The following is a 16,309-nucleotide window of genomic DNA, read 5'->3' as shown; positions in this document are numbered from 1 at the left end:
TCTGTATGCATTATGTGAAGAAGGAAACCAAAAAGCTGGTATTATAGCAAAAAACAATTAAGTTGAACCATACAGTGCAAGACAAACTTGTAGCTGACAGGCCGTACGGCCATGGAACTACTTTCTTGTAGTTACATTAGAGACTAATGGTTGCTAGTCACTGCCATAAACATCGAAATTACATAATTTGTCTTTGTGTAATCAGATAGGATGTACAGCATTGCCAATATCATGCTCAATTTTAGGGGAGTGGCATCAGACAGCACCAAATACCAACCGAGTAACTGAATTAGACATAGTCTAAATAAATCAATTTAGCTAAATTAATCTTGTTACAAAGTCTTCTCAATAGCTTTCTTTGTGAACTCGGAGAGGTAGTGCACAGCACAGCACAGACAACCCTGCTACAAAAGATTTATGAAAGCCTGAAAGTAACATTTATCCTACTTGATAAAATCTATCAAATTAATCTTCATGTTTGCACTCTGAGTTTGCCCTTCTCAAGCAGAGCACAGAAGGGGGAAAAGAGGCTTAAAGACACACTAAGACCCTATTTACACCTGACATTTCATGTCACATATATCCAACTATATTTGGGGAGCATTTATCCATTTGGGATATATTTACCAATAAAAGTGACTTCAGTAGCCAGATAGAAAAGCAAATACCCTCTCCCTGTGTTTTCACTCACACTACGCAAATAATTCTTCCAAAACATTAAATGACAGTAAACATCTGTTTCGTTTGCACTACAGCCCTGAATCTCATGTTTATTCAAACTTTTAGTAGATGCGCTCATCTCTTCAGCTCCAGGGCCTGTTTCAAGAAGGTGCTAAACTGAGTCGTCTGAATAACTTTGCAGAGTTAAATCCGCAACAGGTTTTGGTTGTATTTTTTTTACATCAGTCATTTTCTTTAGAGCTGAAATGGCTCTGTGTTTTACTCAGCGAATCATAACAATTCAGTAAAAACTGCATACAAGAGGTGTACATTGTCAAGAAATGATTCAAAACAACCATTTATTAGCTCACTCTTTTACAGAAAGTGTATCTATATTACTTGTTTTCTAGTCACATGATAGAAACATTGAAAGTAATTATATAGCCACAATGCAAACAGTCTTTCCTCAATCACTAGAGAGGTTTCAATGCCACGAATCACAACAGTATCACAAAAGTAAATCTGTAAAGTCAGATTCAATGTGTTTTTTTTCTGACCAAACAGTCATTCAAAAACACAGCACACGGTACATAGTGTTATAACTGTAGGCAGTGCCACAAGCATACACATGTGGCAAGCTCACAGTGAACAACAGACACACAACATGTTATCCCACAGAAAAAACGATCACAAAAACATAATGGCACACTTGTCCTCTTTGCAAACAAGATTAGGAACAATTTAATCAGGAACTGAATGCCATGTTATTCTCCTAAAAATAAATAAATTACATCTTCACAGTTGCAGTGTTGACTAAGTTCCACAGTATTCACTTTTTTCATTCAAGTTCATCCAAAAACATTTCAGAGCATGTAACTAATTTGAAAATGAAAAAAAAATGTGCTTGATTTCTGCAAGAGCTGAAGTGCCTTTAAAAGGGCATGAGACTGTGTTAGTGTTATTATTTCAGGAGAGTGCTGGTACTGTTTACAGTTTCCTAAAACAGCAACTATTGAAAAGGGGAAGCACACAAAAGCCAGCAGAGCTAAGATTTGAATGGATGGCACTGGATGGGCTGACCATGTGACTGTAGACTAGCACAGCACTGCCCTCAGGTTATTGCTGTCTCTGTTGAAAGCAAATTTCTAGTACTGTATCCTTGAGGGTTCACATGATATGCAGCTATTACAAAAATTTAAGGTTAGTAAGAAAGTTAAAAATGTTAGTGTAGAATGTTACAATTGTTATTCTGCCTGATTTTAGCTACAATTTAAAACTGAATGTGCATTGTTCACATCAATTTAACCAGTATTTCTCTCTGATTGCTGACGTGAAAAAACAAATAAACTCCTAACCTCCATGTTATCTGTAAGCTGTTTGCTAATGATATATAATAAAGTGCTATCCAGATAAAAGTCACATTTCAGTGCCTTAATAAATGTAATAGTATTCTCTTCTGTAATGAGTATACCTGGCACCTAACTGTGTGGTATTCTACCACTACAAATTTGTGAGTATTTTAAGATTTTAAAGATGACTCATGATATCCCTATGTCAAGCCTTTTTCATAAGATGTGCCAGGCAGTGCATCACGTCTATTCTAGCAGCCAGCTAGTCGTGCTTGTGCACTGACCTCTTTTCACAGTGTCCCACATTGCATGAAAAGGTCTATTCAACAAATCAATTTGTTTAATTTAATGATTAAATCATTCAGTTCAAATACACTATAAGCTTGCCTTCTCTCCATATACTAGTAGGATGACTTGCATCTAAGCACATGATTCTGTGACACTGTGTGTTGCACTATATAATCACAGAAAGTAGTTTCGCGGTTTCTCAGTCAAAACACAGTCTAGTCTACCCCTCATGAATCATAAAACTACTGTATGCAACTCTGACAAAATGCAAAGCTGAATAATGTATTGTTGGACTTGATGCTCAACATGCTTTTTTAATGTGAAACAAAGGCAGCCAAATACATTCCCCATTCTTAACTCTTAGATCTGATCTTCTGATGTACATTAAAGGGTTCATCTCAAAGCATGGAGCTGTGAGTCTGTCAGTTTCTTCCACTGTGTGACTACAGCATTCTTCACCACTTCCTCCCTCCAACTTCCTGAATGCCATTAAAAACGCTCACATGTGGTTCATTTCCTGTCGTTTCTCACACGTCTCCCAAACTCAGCCACGGTTACATTTACTCAATAATATATCATGTAAAAATGTGAACAAAATACAAAGCGTATGCAAGAAAAATAAAAGGTAAGACTACGTGACAAAAATTTTGTTTTTGAGGTTGACCACATAAGCAATTCAGAGCAGCCTCAAGCATGTGTCAAGCTGACAACCTGTACTAACAACCTGCTAACATGACCTAAAATGATCTCTAAGGCTTCCCCCAAAGCTCATGTATCAAAGCCTCAAAGGCTTCAAATGCCACGGCTTCCAACAGCAGCCACAGTGAGCCATTAAGTATGATTCACAATGTGATACTCTCAAAACTGTCAAAAGCATGAAGCTTAACAACACTGTTGCTTAGCAGAATACTTGATTCCCATAAAAAAACGCACTATTTTCAAAATTGGGCTGTGGCCTAATGTGTAGCAGAGCGAATAAGTGTAGACAAAAAATCTAAAAGTGACAGTGGATCACAGTATCTCTTCAGGTGTGGCAAAACTGATTTTACAACAATAAATTAATTTGTTAAGTTGATGATGATGATGATAAAGCAAAACTGGGGCTGTCATTTACAGCTATTATTCAAGTATTTAGGAAATCACAGAAAAACTGCAAAGTAGTGCTATTCAAGGTTACAAAAGTTATATGGGGCCTTACAATAATTTCAAAAATCCATGCTAAATGATGGAAAAATATGCTAAATGATCCATGATAAATAACTTTATATTAACTACAAACTTTGAAGCAACTGTATGTCTAAACAATTTCTCGATAGCCTCCAGAATAAAAAGTTGTGTACACCTTTCCAAGCTCTCCCATGTCCAGGGTCTCTCATTACAGATGCCACTGCTGAACTGTCCATTCATTACTGAAGCCTTAATTACTTTAATGACAAACTGAGAGATGAGCATGATTACAATCATTACGCCAATTACATTAATAAGTGTTAATTACAAATTGCAAACTCTCTCAAATAAAACCTGACAAAAAAATGATGGACATGTGCCAGTGTTGAGGGTATGCCAGCTTTCCCCTCTGCCTAATTTTGGGGCAGTTTCTAAAGGCCCTTGGCAACACAATTTCACAGATAGCACAAAAGCATTAAAGACCTTACAGGGTGTCCACAGGTATCACACACTTAAACTGAATGCTCTAAAGACCTTTTCAAAATCATTTTTAACCAAATTTAAGACTGCTTTTTGCACAAATCACCTGTCTCTTCTTATTTAAGCATTGCAGGTAAGTATAAGTAGTAGTATAAATGTGGTAGGTAGGTTTTAGGTAGAAATGTGGCTACTAGATTGAGTTAGATGTATCTAATTTTATATTTTATATATGCACCTCTACATGTAAAAAATAAAATAAAACTACAGTATTAGGTTCAGTGGTTGGATTAAAGATATGTAACATTAGAAATTTGGACTTTCACACAAAAGAGCCTGACTCATTTTGGTGAAAAGAAATGTAAAAAATGAAATTGAATGTAATATCTGTGGCACTGAAAACCCCAAAAATTCAGACTTAAGACTAATGACTTTTAAGTCCCAGTATTAACAAAATTGAATTTGAGACATTTTAAAACTTTTTAAGGACCCGCAAAAGCCCTGCCATATCACCTTAACCCTTTGAAACCTAGATCAAGATCAGTGCTAAATTCAGACACTTTTTAGAAGCTGTTAAACCCTTTGAGTCCAAAGCAAACTGATTTGATTTCTTTCAAAAAAACATGGGAACATGGGACATGGGAGAAAGGCAGTGAGCAACTTGGCTGGAAATGTCCCACACATTGCAAGAAATCAGTAAAAGTTGACAAGAAAAGACCTGAGAATCTGTTGTTTTTTAAGGGGAAAATGTATTTATATATTTGAAGTTATGTTACAGGAAAATAAAAATCACATTTCAGTACGTTTTGGGCATGTCATGTGAAGTTGCTCATTGCCTTCTACCCTTATTTTTTGCAAGAAGTCGATCTCATTTGCATAGGTTTCCAGGGGTTAATGTACCCAGTTAGAGCTAACTAGTCAATGGAAATTACCAATCTTAAGTATCAATACTAGCAAGCAGAGATGTGAGGGTCATTGTTTCCTTAACTTCGCGTTCATAAACAACAGCAAACAACAACAAACAACAGTTTTTTAATATACCAAGGCCCGGAATGGACATGGTGCAGCAATGTTAGCAAACATTTTGTTAGCTTCGAGTTTGCTTATCTCATTAAAAATGGCCGTTAGCCTAACACAAGACAACCGTCGACTTAACCGTTCAACAAAACGGTACGAGTTACAGTTACTAACCTCTCAAACTTCTCTGCAGGTCATTTAAGGTGGTTAGACAAAGTTGTAAACCACACTTTGTTGATACTGACGCTGTGAAACATCTTCTGGTTGGTGTCTTTTAGATTTAGGGTCACTTGCCTCCAAGATGAACCATTTCCAAACAGTTTTACTGTTGCAAAACCGTAACGTTAGCAACCTAAACCCGTCGCTGGGAGACCGTTTACGATAATTAGCTGCACCTGGCGTGTACGTTACTTGTAGCTGTACCTGAAGCTAACGAGCAGCACGGTAGACTGCGCTTTCTAAGCCGTTTTTGGCAGACTGAAATTAGCACAAACACAAATTTGACACTCCCAAACCACGCCATGAAATAACGACAGATGAAATGGCAGCTGGCTGGCACCGTTCTGCGCGCGCCAAGCATTTACATTTCCTGTACAGTTTGTGGGTATGCTCCATTTCAGCTCCCCGGTGCGCCGCTTAAAGGAAACGGTGGGCGGGGAAACTGTTAAAAGGGAGTGTGTAAAACTAACAAAACAAATAACAATTTCAATCTACGTATCAAAAACAATGGTATGTTTTCCATTCTAATGTTGATAACATAATTTTACGTAAGCCTGAATTGCATTCATCAGTTTTGTGTAAATCTGTGTGCATTCCGCTTACTCGGTGCACCGCAGGCGTACGCCGGTATACAAATGGTGCGCACCCCGTGAAAAGGGGAGCGTAATCATTCAACCAGCTGACAAAACAAAAAACAATGTCGGCCTATTGCGCAATAGTCGTGGTAGATTTTTTGGTTGAATAGTAATGTTCACAATGTGATTTTCTAAAAGCCGGACTGACAAACAGTTCTCTCAGTGAAAAACGACACATAAAACGCCCGTAGCTAGCAAGAAACATTACACCTCTGCGAGTCAAATGATTTTTTAGCACCGTATGTCTACCAGAGAGGAAAAGTATTTTTGACAGACTCAATATTGTCAGCCTAGCTCAGTGTTCTTTCACCTTAACTTGGTTACCTTGCAGTAATTATCCCAATGCACAGCCAGAAGTCAATATTTTATATATATATAATCACGTAAAATCGTCATTTAAGCTAACAAAGAGCAATACCAGTCTTTGCATATATCAGTCAACTTCAACCTCTATAGTTTGTTTGGTCAAATAACATTTCTGCACATGGTACAGACTACTTGAAATGTCAGGACCCCACTGTTTTCCTCTATTCTCTCTGCTGATGCCTATGTCTGTCTCTACTTTTGTCCACTAAAAGCTCAGTTTTTCGGGTCGGCAGCGTACAAAATCTTAATTCTGGGTTATTTACCATGTTAGCAGTGCATCCCACCACGCAGCAGCTTTTGGGCATGTTTCTGTTGTTTGCTTGCAGACGGAAAAGATAAGGAGGCACCTTCACTCAGTACAAAATCCATGGAGAAAGATGAGATGTTTTCCCCTCCGGTCGGGGCGGAGGTGTGCAGACTCCGCCTACCACTGACCTCTCAGGTGCTACCTACAATGTTTGTTTCAAAACTGTCCTCTAAGCACGCATTCTCCTACTTCTCACACTAAGAAATATTAAAATTTGTTTTTATGATCCCCCTGCTAATATTGGTCTTTCTTCCAGCACATGCTACATATAAAATTACACTATCCAGCTGGTTGTTTCCATCACATTATCAAGAATGCCTATATGAGCAGAGACCCACATGAATGTGACCTCTGTGCCTTGCCTTATTATTCTTAAGTGTACCGCCATGATTTGGTATTATAAATTAGTCTAGCCAGAGCATAAAAAGCTCACACTTTATTTGACTCAGTACATTGTAAAGCCACCAAAATGTCATATGTCCACAAACTACATTAAAGGGATATTTCAGATTTTTTTTTTAAGTGGAGTTATACTGGATGCTTACCTATGGTCAGTGTATCACATACAGTAGACCTCTGTCAGCATTTCCTCAGAGGACTGGTTTGAGTCTGACACAGAAGCTAAGCAATTCACTGCTGTGGATGGGGATCAGCAACAAAATGTATTTTAGCCACCAAAAAATAAGTCTCACCTAAAAAAATCTATATCAGTTTAAGTGTATGCAATATTGAGAGTATTTTTACTGCTTTTTCTTTCCACCAGACAGCCTGTTTGTGACAGGGAAGCCTTTAACAGTTTTAGTTACCCTCATGTCAAAGTCACCAGACTCCATTGACAAAAACAGTAATCCTAGTATACTGAACAAGTAAGCTGCCTGATTTTTAGTGTATCTGAATTAATCCTTTTTTTGCCAAGGTCACACAATAACACAAACATAACTGTTGAAGGCATTGTTACAGCAGCAGATCCTGTGTTCAGCTATGTCAAATCAGTTTTTCTCCATGCAGTCTGGCTTTAAAGAATGACATAATTTTCTGGTTTGGAATCACTGTCTGACATTTATGTGAAGCAGTGAAAATACTCAAATGTAGCATACACTTAAACTGATATTGATTTTTTTTAGGTGGTACTTTTTTTTTAGTTGGCTAAAGTATGTTTTGTCACTTACACCTCCACAGAAGTGGATTGCTTAGCTTCCATGTGCAACTGCTGTCTGCTTCTTCAAACTGGGGGCGTACTAACTGAAATATACTGTATATAGTACACTGAAGTACCTCATATAACCCCACTTCTAAAAACAGAATCATCCCTTTAATTTATAAAATGACTTCTTTTTTTACAAATCCCCATTGTCTGCAAAAAAAAAAAAACAAATTCCCATATGAACAGGATGTTTATGTTATCTATAATTACAAAAAGTAATAATGGACTTCAACTCCCCAGATATGTCACTTTTATTTTAGAAAACTTTACTTATTCATTCAAGGTTTCTGATTGAATTTTTTCCTTGGCCTACAAACTGCCAATAATTAAACACTCACTTGTAAACTGAAGTAAAAACCTTTTAATTTAGAGCGAATGGTTTTCAAACATTTATTTTTCGATAACACTAGGTCTTTGGCTCTGATGTTTTTAAGATCTTATTTCTTGAACAAGTTGTTAATTTTGATAAGGGAGTTTGTTCAGATCGAATTCACCAAAGTGCTGAAGATTTGCAGCAATTGTGTGTAACGCGGGAAAAAAAGCATTGGGCTGAAGAGTGAATAGTCAACTCAGTTACATTGTAAATCACTGATCACTTTCACTCTCCCTCCCACTCATACACCAGAAAATGGCCTTTGAGATACTGATCACCCTTATTCCTTTTCTTGTAGATAATAGAAAGCAAAAGCTGACAAGTACAGTCTGTAATAACCAAGCAAGCATGAATCAGTCTCTTGACTGAATGATTGCATTACAAGATAAAGTAACCTACCAAACACACTGCAGATGATGAAGATTAGTACTTCTGCTTTGTAGTTACAAATTACAAGTTTAATCATCAAACATTTATTGCTTCAGAGCCTTATTGATTTGTGAATAGCAATCAGCATTTGACAAACTTGCTGAAGTGCAGCTAAAGCCTTCAGTAAACATAATGTCTGCTTCTTCTTCATGAAAGTCTCTTCCACAGAACATTCACTTGAAAAAAAACTGATGTATAACAAACCTCTACTCAGTGAATAGTTTGTTTTTATAAATTACTGCTACTTTACTATGGCTGAGTCTCTGAAGTTACAGCACTGCATATCACAAGACTGCGTGTCATAGGATACTAAACCATACATAGGGAAAATTCACAAAATGCTGTACCATGTCATGGAGATCTATTGCCTCACATTTCATAGTAAATTAATTAGTGCAACAAGCAAAACATGTTTGCTGTTGAGGCCTCTGACACACCAAGCGGTCAGCCAACAGTGAATGTTGTGTTGTCAGTGAGTGTCTGTTGCTCTAATCGCTGCTGTGTCATCTGCATCATTGTCACTAGTCAGTCATGTCAGCACGTAAAATCAACATTGGGAACAGCGGAGCCTTTTAATGAATAAAATCAGTCTGTCAGTTCAGCTCAGCGCATGAGAAGAGAAACAGAAGTAAGGAAAGTACACAAAGAACTACAGTCAAGAGAGAAAACTTGAAACAAACTTGTTTTTTAAGGTGAGATTGTTTTTCTTTAGCCACAGAGCTAAATGTTTCCTGATGATTTGAGTTGTTGTTCAGTAGCGCACAGTAAATATGCTCTGTTCTTCCAGCACTGGACTGTGTTGCTAATTGTGCAAACTGGCTAACTAGCGTCAAGGTGATCTTCAGGTTTTTCACTTTTTGTATTCCGTTCACACGCCACTTTTACACTGCCTGTTGAGGCGCGAATATCGCACCATTATTGCCACCTAGCCGTTTTGTACATAACATACGATTGAGGAGGTATTAACAGCCCCAAAACGAGGTCTGTGTAAAACGTAAAACAAAAAAGATGTGACCACAGGAGATTTTAAAAGTAGCAGTTAGCAGCCAACTCAAAGAAGAACAAAAGTGGACGTAAATGTCTTCAAATTGGGAAAACAATGACATTCGGGAGCTCCTTATCCTCCAGAGCAGAGAACGAGATCAACTGCCATATAACAAAGACAGTATGTAATTATTATTGCCATTTTATACCATTGTTATAGTATAAAAAGTTCTGCCGACTCATATATTACATCATGACTCTTTTGGTTCTGCGATGATGAAAACAATTTAAAATCAAACACTGGAGGGGAATGATGTCGCTGGCTTTTGATTCTGTGTAAAACTGCAAAGGAGGCAAAGATAAGGGACTTAGTAGCAGCCCCATAGCAGATCTCTGGGGAAAAAAAGGGTTTACAGACTACCGTCATCTGCTGGTATGAAGAGTTATTTCCTCTCACACAGGTGCAGAATACACATGCTAGTTGGCCCTCTCTTGTAGTCCTTACAGTGTGTTCATGTGCAACTTTTTGGCTGAGACAAAGGGTAACCTGAGGCAACACAACAGTCAGCTTTTTTGCAGCTAGTTCTTTGATGTCAGTATGGTGTATCTTGGCCTTTAGGCTTACACAAGATTACTTGTGAAGAGGAAATTATTGTAAAACAAATAGATACTTTCACCAAACCTTAAAATCCTAAACACCTCACTTTATGAAAACAATCACCTCATCAGCGATGAAATCTACATGTACAGAGGCACATAAGAAATGTCTGTTGTATTCAGATTGTCAAATACGGTTATATCAACACAGTGTGTGAAGTGAAGCCACACAGTTGTTGTATGAGTGCATTAGGATGACTTTTCCCTCATGCTGTTCTGTGTGAGGTCATCTTTTACTCTGGTATGCAAGAGGGGCGATATTTATCTCTTTCTGTCAAACCGGCTCCCCTGAATTCCTCCATAAAGACTTCATTCCATCTGCCTGTTTTATTGGCTGTCATGCTTTTGCAACATCAAGAAACGGACATTACCACAAAGTATAGCTCCAAACAACAGAGAAGTTCTGAATGATCTCTATCGCTGAACACTGTGGTGTTATTCTAATGTCCTTGACTGTATTTAGTATCTACATTCTGGGCCTGAAGCCCAAATGGTACCGCTGTGATGTAATCATGCCCAGTGACTTGTTAAACAAACATACAGCTCTCAGTGTTTCTCCTCCAAAGACTGATTTGACTTTGCTGGGACCAAACTGTGCCAGTGTCTGCCACTTTGCTTATTAGCCATGCAAATGGTTCTGTACATTTCAGCAGCTCTGAGTGTGAAAAGGTGGTGACAACCTCTACTTTACACCAGCTCACAACAGATATTAACCCATCTGTCTGGACTCCCTCCACACAAACTACAGTGCATGCCAGGAATGCAGCCCCATATATGGTGAACTGTACTAAAGTACAAGTAAATCTGTAAGAGTACAACCATCCGAAACATCAAAACCTTTGTCGTATGGGATGACATATATTATTCACAAGTCTGCGAACAAACTTTCAGCTACAGCATATACATTGGGGTAGCTAAAAAGTGGGGATAAACAAAAGATCATGGCTCCACCCAGGGATGAATGATTACTTCCTCCCCCAAACTCAGCTTTGAGATTTTTGCAGCAGCCACAGTTCAGGCTTCCTCTGCCTCTGACTGCTCTGCCTGGAGGATTGAGCAACAGGGAACAAGTCGGCCCTTGGACCACTTTGAGAAACAAAAACGAATGATCTCACAGCGACTTTTCACAAGTGATTTACTCAGTGCTTATGTCATCCAGACTCCCTCGCAAACAGGCAGGATATTCAAGAGTTGCAGGCTCTTGTTAGGATTTCTCAAGACAACACCCTTTGGTAGCTTTGGGAGTGCATGTCCTTTTGGTCCACTGTGGGATTTCCTGTCTGCCAGTTGTTACAGTCACACTTTCCCTCACCTTAATTATGCTGGAGCACAGCTATTGATTTTAAAGGGTTCTTCGCCAATTTTTAACCAGCTTTGTATCAAAACGATGTGGGTAGTATGTATAGATCTACTGTGGAAAACTCCTCCATCTAACCAGTGCCTAAATATCCCCCGTCCTCCCCAGAAAAACTCAGCCAGATGACGTGTTTTGCATTAATTTGCATCATAAAGCAGCATTTCGCTAGCTCTCAGGCCTGTTGCTTGAACTACAAGCTGTACTTCTGCGTTTTCATATTGCCACCACGGATATAAAGAGTATAGAAGTGGTCCAAGAGACAGATGCCCCCCTCTCTCTCTCTCAAACAGGGAGCAAAACACAATCAAATGGTAAAACTAGGCACTGCTGATCAAACATAAATCAAGATTATGTTACTGCACTACCTATTTCTCTCCTAAAATGTTTTTAGAAACTTATTTTAGTGCCGTGTTTAGCTGTAATAGAAAGCTTTTGAGATCAGGAAGTGGGTGACATACTGCTTTCTGCACAGTGAAAATGAGTCAGAAAAAAAATAAGAAGAAAAACCCATAAAAAACTGAGATTAAATGGTAAAACTAAGCAGTGCTGATCAAATATAAACCAATATTCTGCTCATTCATATCATATTTATCACCTCAAATGTTTTCAGAAACACGTTTTAACTAATCATTTAACTGTAATACAAGAATGTGTCTTATCGGTCGCCATAGTGTCACAAGTACAAGTTCGCAGTATGTCATCCACCAGCAGGAGCATTTATTGGTCTGGTGCGGCACTTCAATGTGTTTTCTCCACCTTGAGAAGAGGCATACTTTTTCTGTTTTTTCTGGTCATGTAGTGCCAAATTCAAAATTGAGTGTATCTACTAGACACCCTGGTTTTATTAAAAATCTATCTTGCCAGCAGTGAAAAACTTCTTCAAGTTTGAGACTGATTCCACACAGTCTCAAACACAGCAGTAGTACTGCTTATGTCACTGTCATACCAGACCAACAGCAGCTACATAAACAGATGTACATAAAATCATTAGTGGTGAGCCTCAATGTGTGCCATCAGTCCAACTAGGCTACAAAAACAGAAACACAAATCAACCAAAATTGTGCCTGCCCCCCTTCCATGGTTGGTAATGGGGGCTGCAACTTCACATTTGACCAATCCCACCAATAGGCAAAGAGTCACAGTTCGGTAACAGGCCCAACATAAAAGCAACACTACGATTACAAGTCGATAATTGGCTGCAGAGAGGTGACATCAACAAAAAAGTTCAACAGCAGCCAAACTTTCCACGCTGACAAACGTGGAAAAGCAAAAAACTATGATCAACGCCAAACTTTTTTTGTCTTCGGTCACGGAAAATAACTTTCAACCACTGGTTTCTACAGCTGCCGACAGAGTGTAAGCAGTGACATGTACTTAACACTCACAGTCATATTTTTCAGATTTACAGTTTTGCCTTCCACTCAAGACAGAGAATGCAAGACTGTGGTCATGGTTTACCAAATAATGCACTTAATTGTAGGATGCTCTTGGAAGTAAGAGAGACTCTTTGCACAATTACAGCAAAAGTTGTGGTTTCTGCACAGCATGAGTTGTCTGTTAATTATTCAAACTGCATACAGAATCTTGGACAATGCCTCCACCACTATCTTCATCACTACCACCACATCTCCCAAGTCTTGTGATGTCACTTCCAGGCAATAAATGGTCTACAGGAATAGCTTAATGACACTACAGCTCTGATGATGCACACTCAGGGTTACACACTTTCTAAATAGGCACACACTACATTAACTATTCCACTAGCTCAAGCCAATAGGCTATAAATGAAATTAATGTTGACATAGTTGTTATCTAATAGACAACGTCCTCCTGTGATTGTCATTTATAGAGCTGATAATGCTATTCAGGCTGACTAAGGATAACTTTTATCAATCACTCACACAGTTCATAAAACCACCCCAAACCGCACATGCTATGCAATGAGTCATCCTGCAATTAAACTTTGTGTACATACTGAAAAACACACTGAAGCCCAACTGTCACAAAAAGAGTGCTCTTCAGAGAACTTTCGGGAGACGTATTGATGGGGATAATCACATGATGCACTGAGTGCTTTGAAAAGTAAAGCACTCAGTGTAACAGTATCTCTTTTGCTCAACTCTAACAGCTATTAGCCGCTCTGTATTGGCTACATTAAAAAGTAATAACAACACATCAATAACTATTTAAGCCTTGTCCTGCACTAAAACAGGGATGCGCTGTATTGACAACACACTGTTTACTTAGGGACTGTACTTTATTTATCAGAGTGCGAGATGGCTGGGGGATTTCTTTGTTTTGTTTTATATCATGACACTTCCCTGAGCTACAAATATTTTTTACTGAGCCTTTCTGAGTGACTGGGGACAAATGCATAATCCTCCCTTCACAATATATAACTATATTCCACAATTTCTGCTTATGATAAAAAGCGTTCCCCGGGGATGGTGCTTTTCTGTAAGCCGACACATTTAGCTTCGACCTGGTTCCCTCGTCAAAAAGCCTATGATTTTGGATAACTGCAGAAAATAAATCTCTGTGGCAAACAACCACCTATGATATTTAGACTTTTTTCCAGTAAATTAACACCACTTTTAGGGATTTTTGTAGCCTTAATGCAATCAGCAGAAGTAAAAAGCTAACGTTAGGCTATAAAGGAACTACACTATAGTTGTGTTGCTAACACTAAGAGGCTGTAAAGCTGTATTCGGCATGGTTTGGTTTCATGACATTATGTAGTTTCATTTAGCCACTTGCTAGCAACCTCCTTTTTTTCCAGACACATAAAAGCTTCAAGTTAATGCCATTTTTATGTTGTAGAACAAAATGTGACAGTCTCTTAGGGTTGTGTTAACTACAGACCCTATTTAAAGCATCTTAAAAAAAACAACTAAAACAAAAAACACTGACTTGAGACAAGGGAACCGGAGATGCTGACATGCTAACTGATTTCTGGGTTTTAGGACTCATTCCTGGGGTTCTCTAGGTTGTGATTTTAGATATTTTTAAATATCTAAAATCTGTCTTTCAAACCCACCATTAAAGTTAAAAGTCTCTTCTCTAAGCCAAACTTTAAAAAATAACTCCCTCCCCAAAGCTTAAAAAACTGTTTGAAGCTCCTCATTTATCATGCACCAATCCGTCCCTTCTAATAAATAACAAACAGTCCCTAACTGTGCAGGAGTCTTCTGTCCACTTTATTTGGTTCAACCTAACCATTATACTGACTGACTAATATTTATTAGAAAGTTTGCATTTTCGGTGCAATATGCCAAACAAAGCAACTTTTACGTGAAGTCAAAATGCACGCTCTCTGCACCTATAAGTAGTGCAACTTTCTCAGTCTGACTTACGATGCGAGTGAAATTAACCCTTGCTTGTGGGGATACAGGACGTGACAGTTCACTGCACACAACCTCCATGCAACGGCAGTGAGCCAGTGTGAATACATACCAGCTTTTTGTTTTTACCCTCGTCCTCGCTGGACTTCTTTTTAGAGGGTTTATTCGGGTCTTCCCCACCGCTGGCTTGATCCATTGCGGCTTTGAAAGTTACTTCCCCTCCAGAAAGACTTAATGCGACCTCCTTAAAAGTTGGCAAACTCCACCAGCAGGCTTTTAACAACACTTGTGCAGCAAACCATCCAGGTTAGGTCTTTTCAAAATCCATTCCGTTTGAAAAGTAAAGAATAAATTAAAGTTGGCCGCTTGCAAATAGTTCCTGAATAGTGTCCAACAGTCGAGGAGGCTGCTTGGAGAAGAAGAGGTGTGGTAGGATATGGTATCCGTCCTGATGGCACCTCAGTTAGGAAGCAAGTCACTGCCCAACGCGGGTAAAGGCTTTCTGAAAACACCAAAATATTATGTAAATAATAAAGAATTAGTCAATGATAAAAACGTGGATGTTGAGCTGCATCAATGTTTGGCTTTACACGTGTTTGTCTGTGCAGCCTTGTTAGACACATTCCCTTAAGACAGTATAATGTGAACAAATGTAAACAAACATGTAAGATGTAGCTATAAGGAGCTTGGTAAAAGAAAAAAAATGTGCTTTTACACTTACAGACAAAGCCCTGTGTTTGGAAGCAGGACTAATTGTTAGAAAAGGCAAACTTACAACCGTGTAACTTAGCCATAACATTGTAGTAACCGACCAAAAACGGTTTCGTGTGAGCCAGGATGCTCTGACAGTGTTTAACGAGCACCGACAGGGCTGTTTTATAGCTGACAGCACAGCCATTAATCAGAATTAATGAACAATTGTTGTAATAGTGGAAAATCACCGTTGTTCTCTCTGCTTTGAATACTTTGCAGTGCTGGACACTTAGCCAAGCTAGCATAAATGGACGACCGTTACTGCCGAACATTACTTAAATCAACACACACATTAATTCACAAACACACACGACATTATATTATAAAATACCGCGTGAAAAACAAATAACATGCCAAAAAACTCACAAAATCCCAGCCAGAGCTTACCTTTGCAACCAAACCTGAATGCCAGGCCCACGATGATTCCGCCCACACGCATTCTGATTGGTTGGTGAGCTACGTCAGGAGTGGGGATTCCTGTCGCTATTGGTCCATTTTACTGCCAGTCATAAGGTCGGCGTGGCGTCGGCGGGGAGGAGACTGTTGTGACGGAGGGGTCAGTCTGATCTCACAGAGAGCGGATAGGATTCAGTCAGTTGTAAGAATAGATCTGTGAGTGAATTATGAAAGGATGAGCGCGGATGGGAAACAGGGCGGGAATCCGCGGCAACTGACACACTCTGGGTGTGTGTTTGCGCCTGTGTGTGTGGTATAGTCAGATAGACA

General features: G+C 38.8%; 1 protein-coding gene across 1 annotated transcript in view; it reads right to left on the bottom strand.

The window, feature by feature from the left end:
* diaph2 (diaphanous-related formin 2) overlaps positions 1-15,918 on the bottom strand; it is a 462,996-nt gene extending 447,078 nt beyond the window's left edge. Inside the window, 2 exon segments of the mRNA XM_088080903.1 lie at positions 14,943-15,332; positions 15,772-15,918. Of these exon segments, the coding sequence (XP_087937029.1) occupies positions 14,943-15,026 (84 nt within the window). The 5' untranslated portion in view covers positions 15,027-15,332; positions 15,772-15,918.
* Positions 15,919-16,309: the final 391 nt, after the last annotated feature.

Source organism: Plectropomus leopardus, chromosome 8 (genome assembly GCF_026936395.1).
Source record: "Plectropomus leopardus strain MGB_pleo_1.0 chromosome 8, ASM2693639v1, whole genome shotgun sequence".
In the NCBI taxonomy this organism is placed as follows: Eukaryota; Metazoa; Chordata; class Actinopteri; order Perciformes; family Serranidae; genus Plectropomus; species Plectropomus leopardus.
The sequence above is the reverse complement of the archived record's forward strand: the minus strand, read 5'-3'. Positions and strand labels throughout refer to the sequence as shown.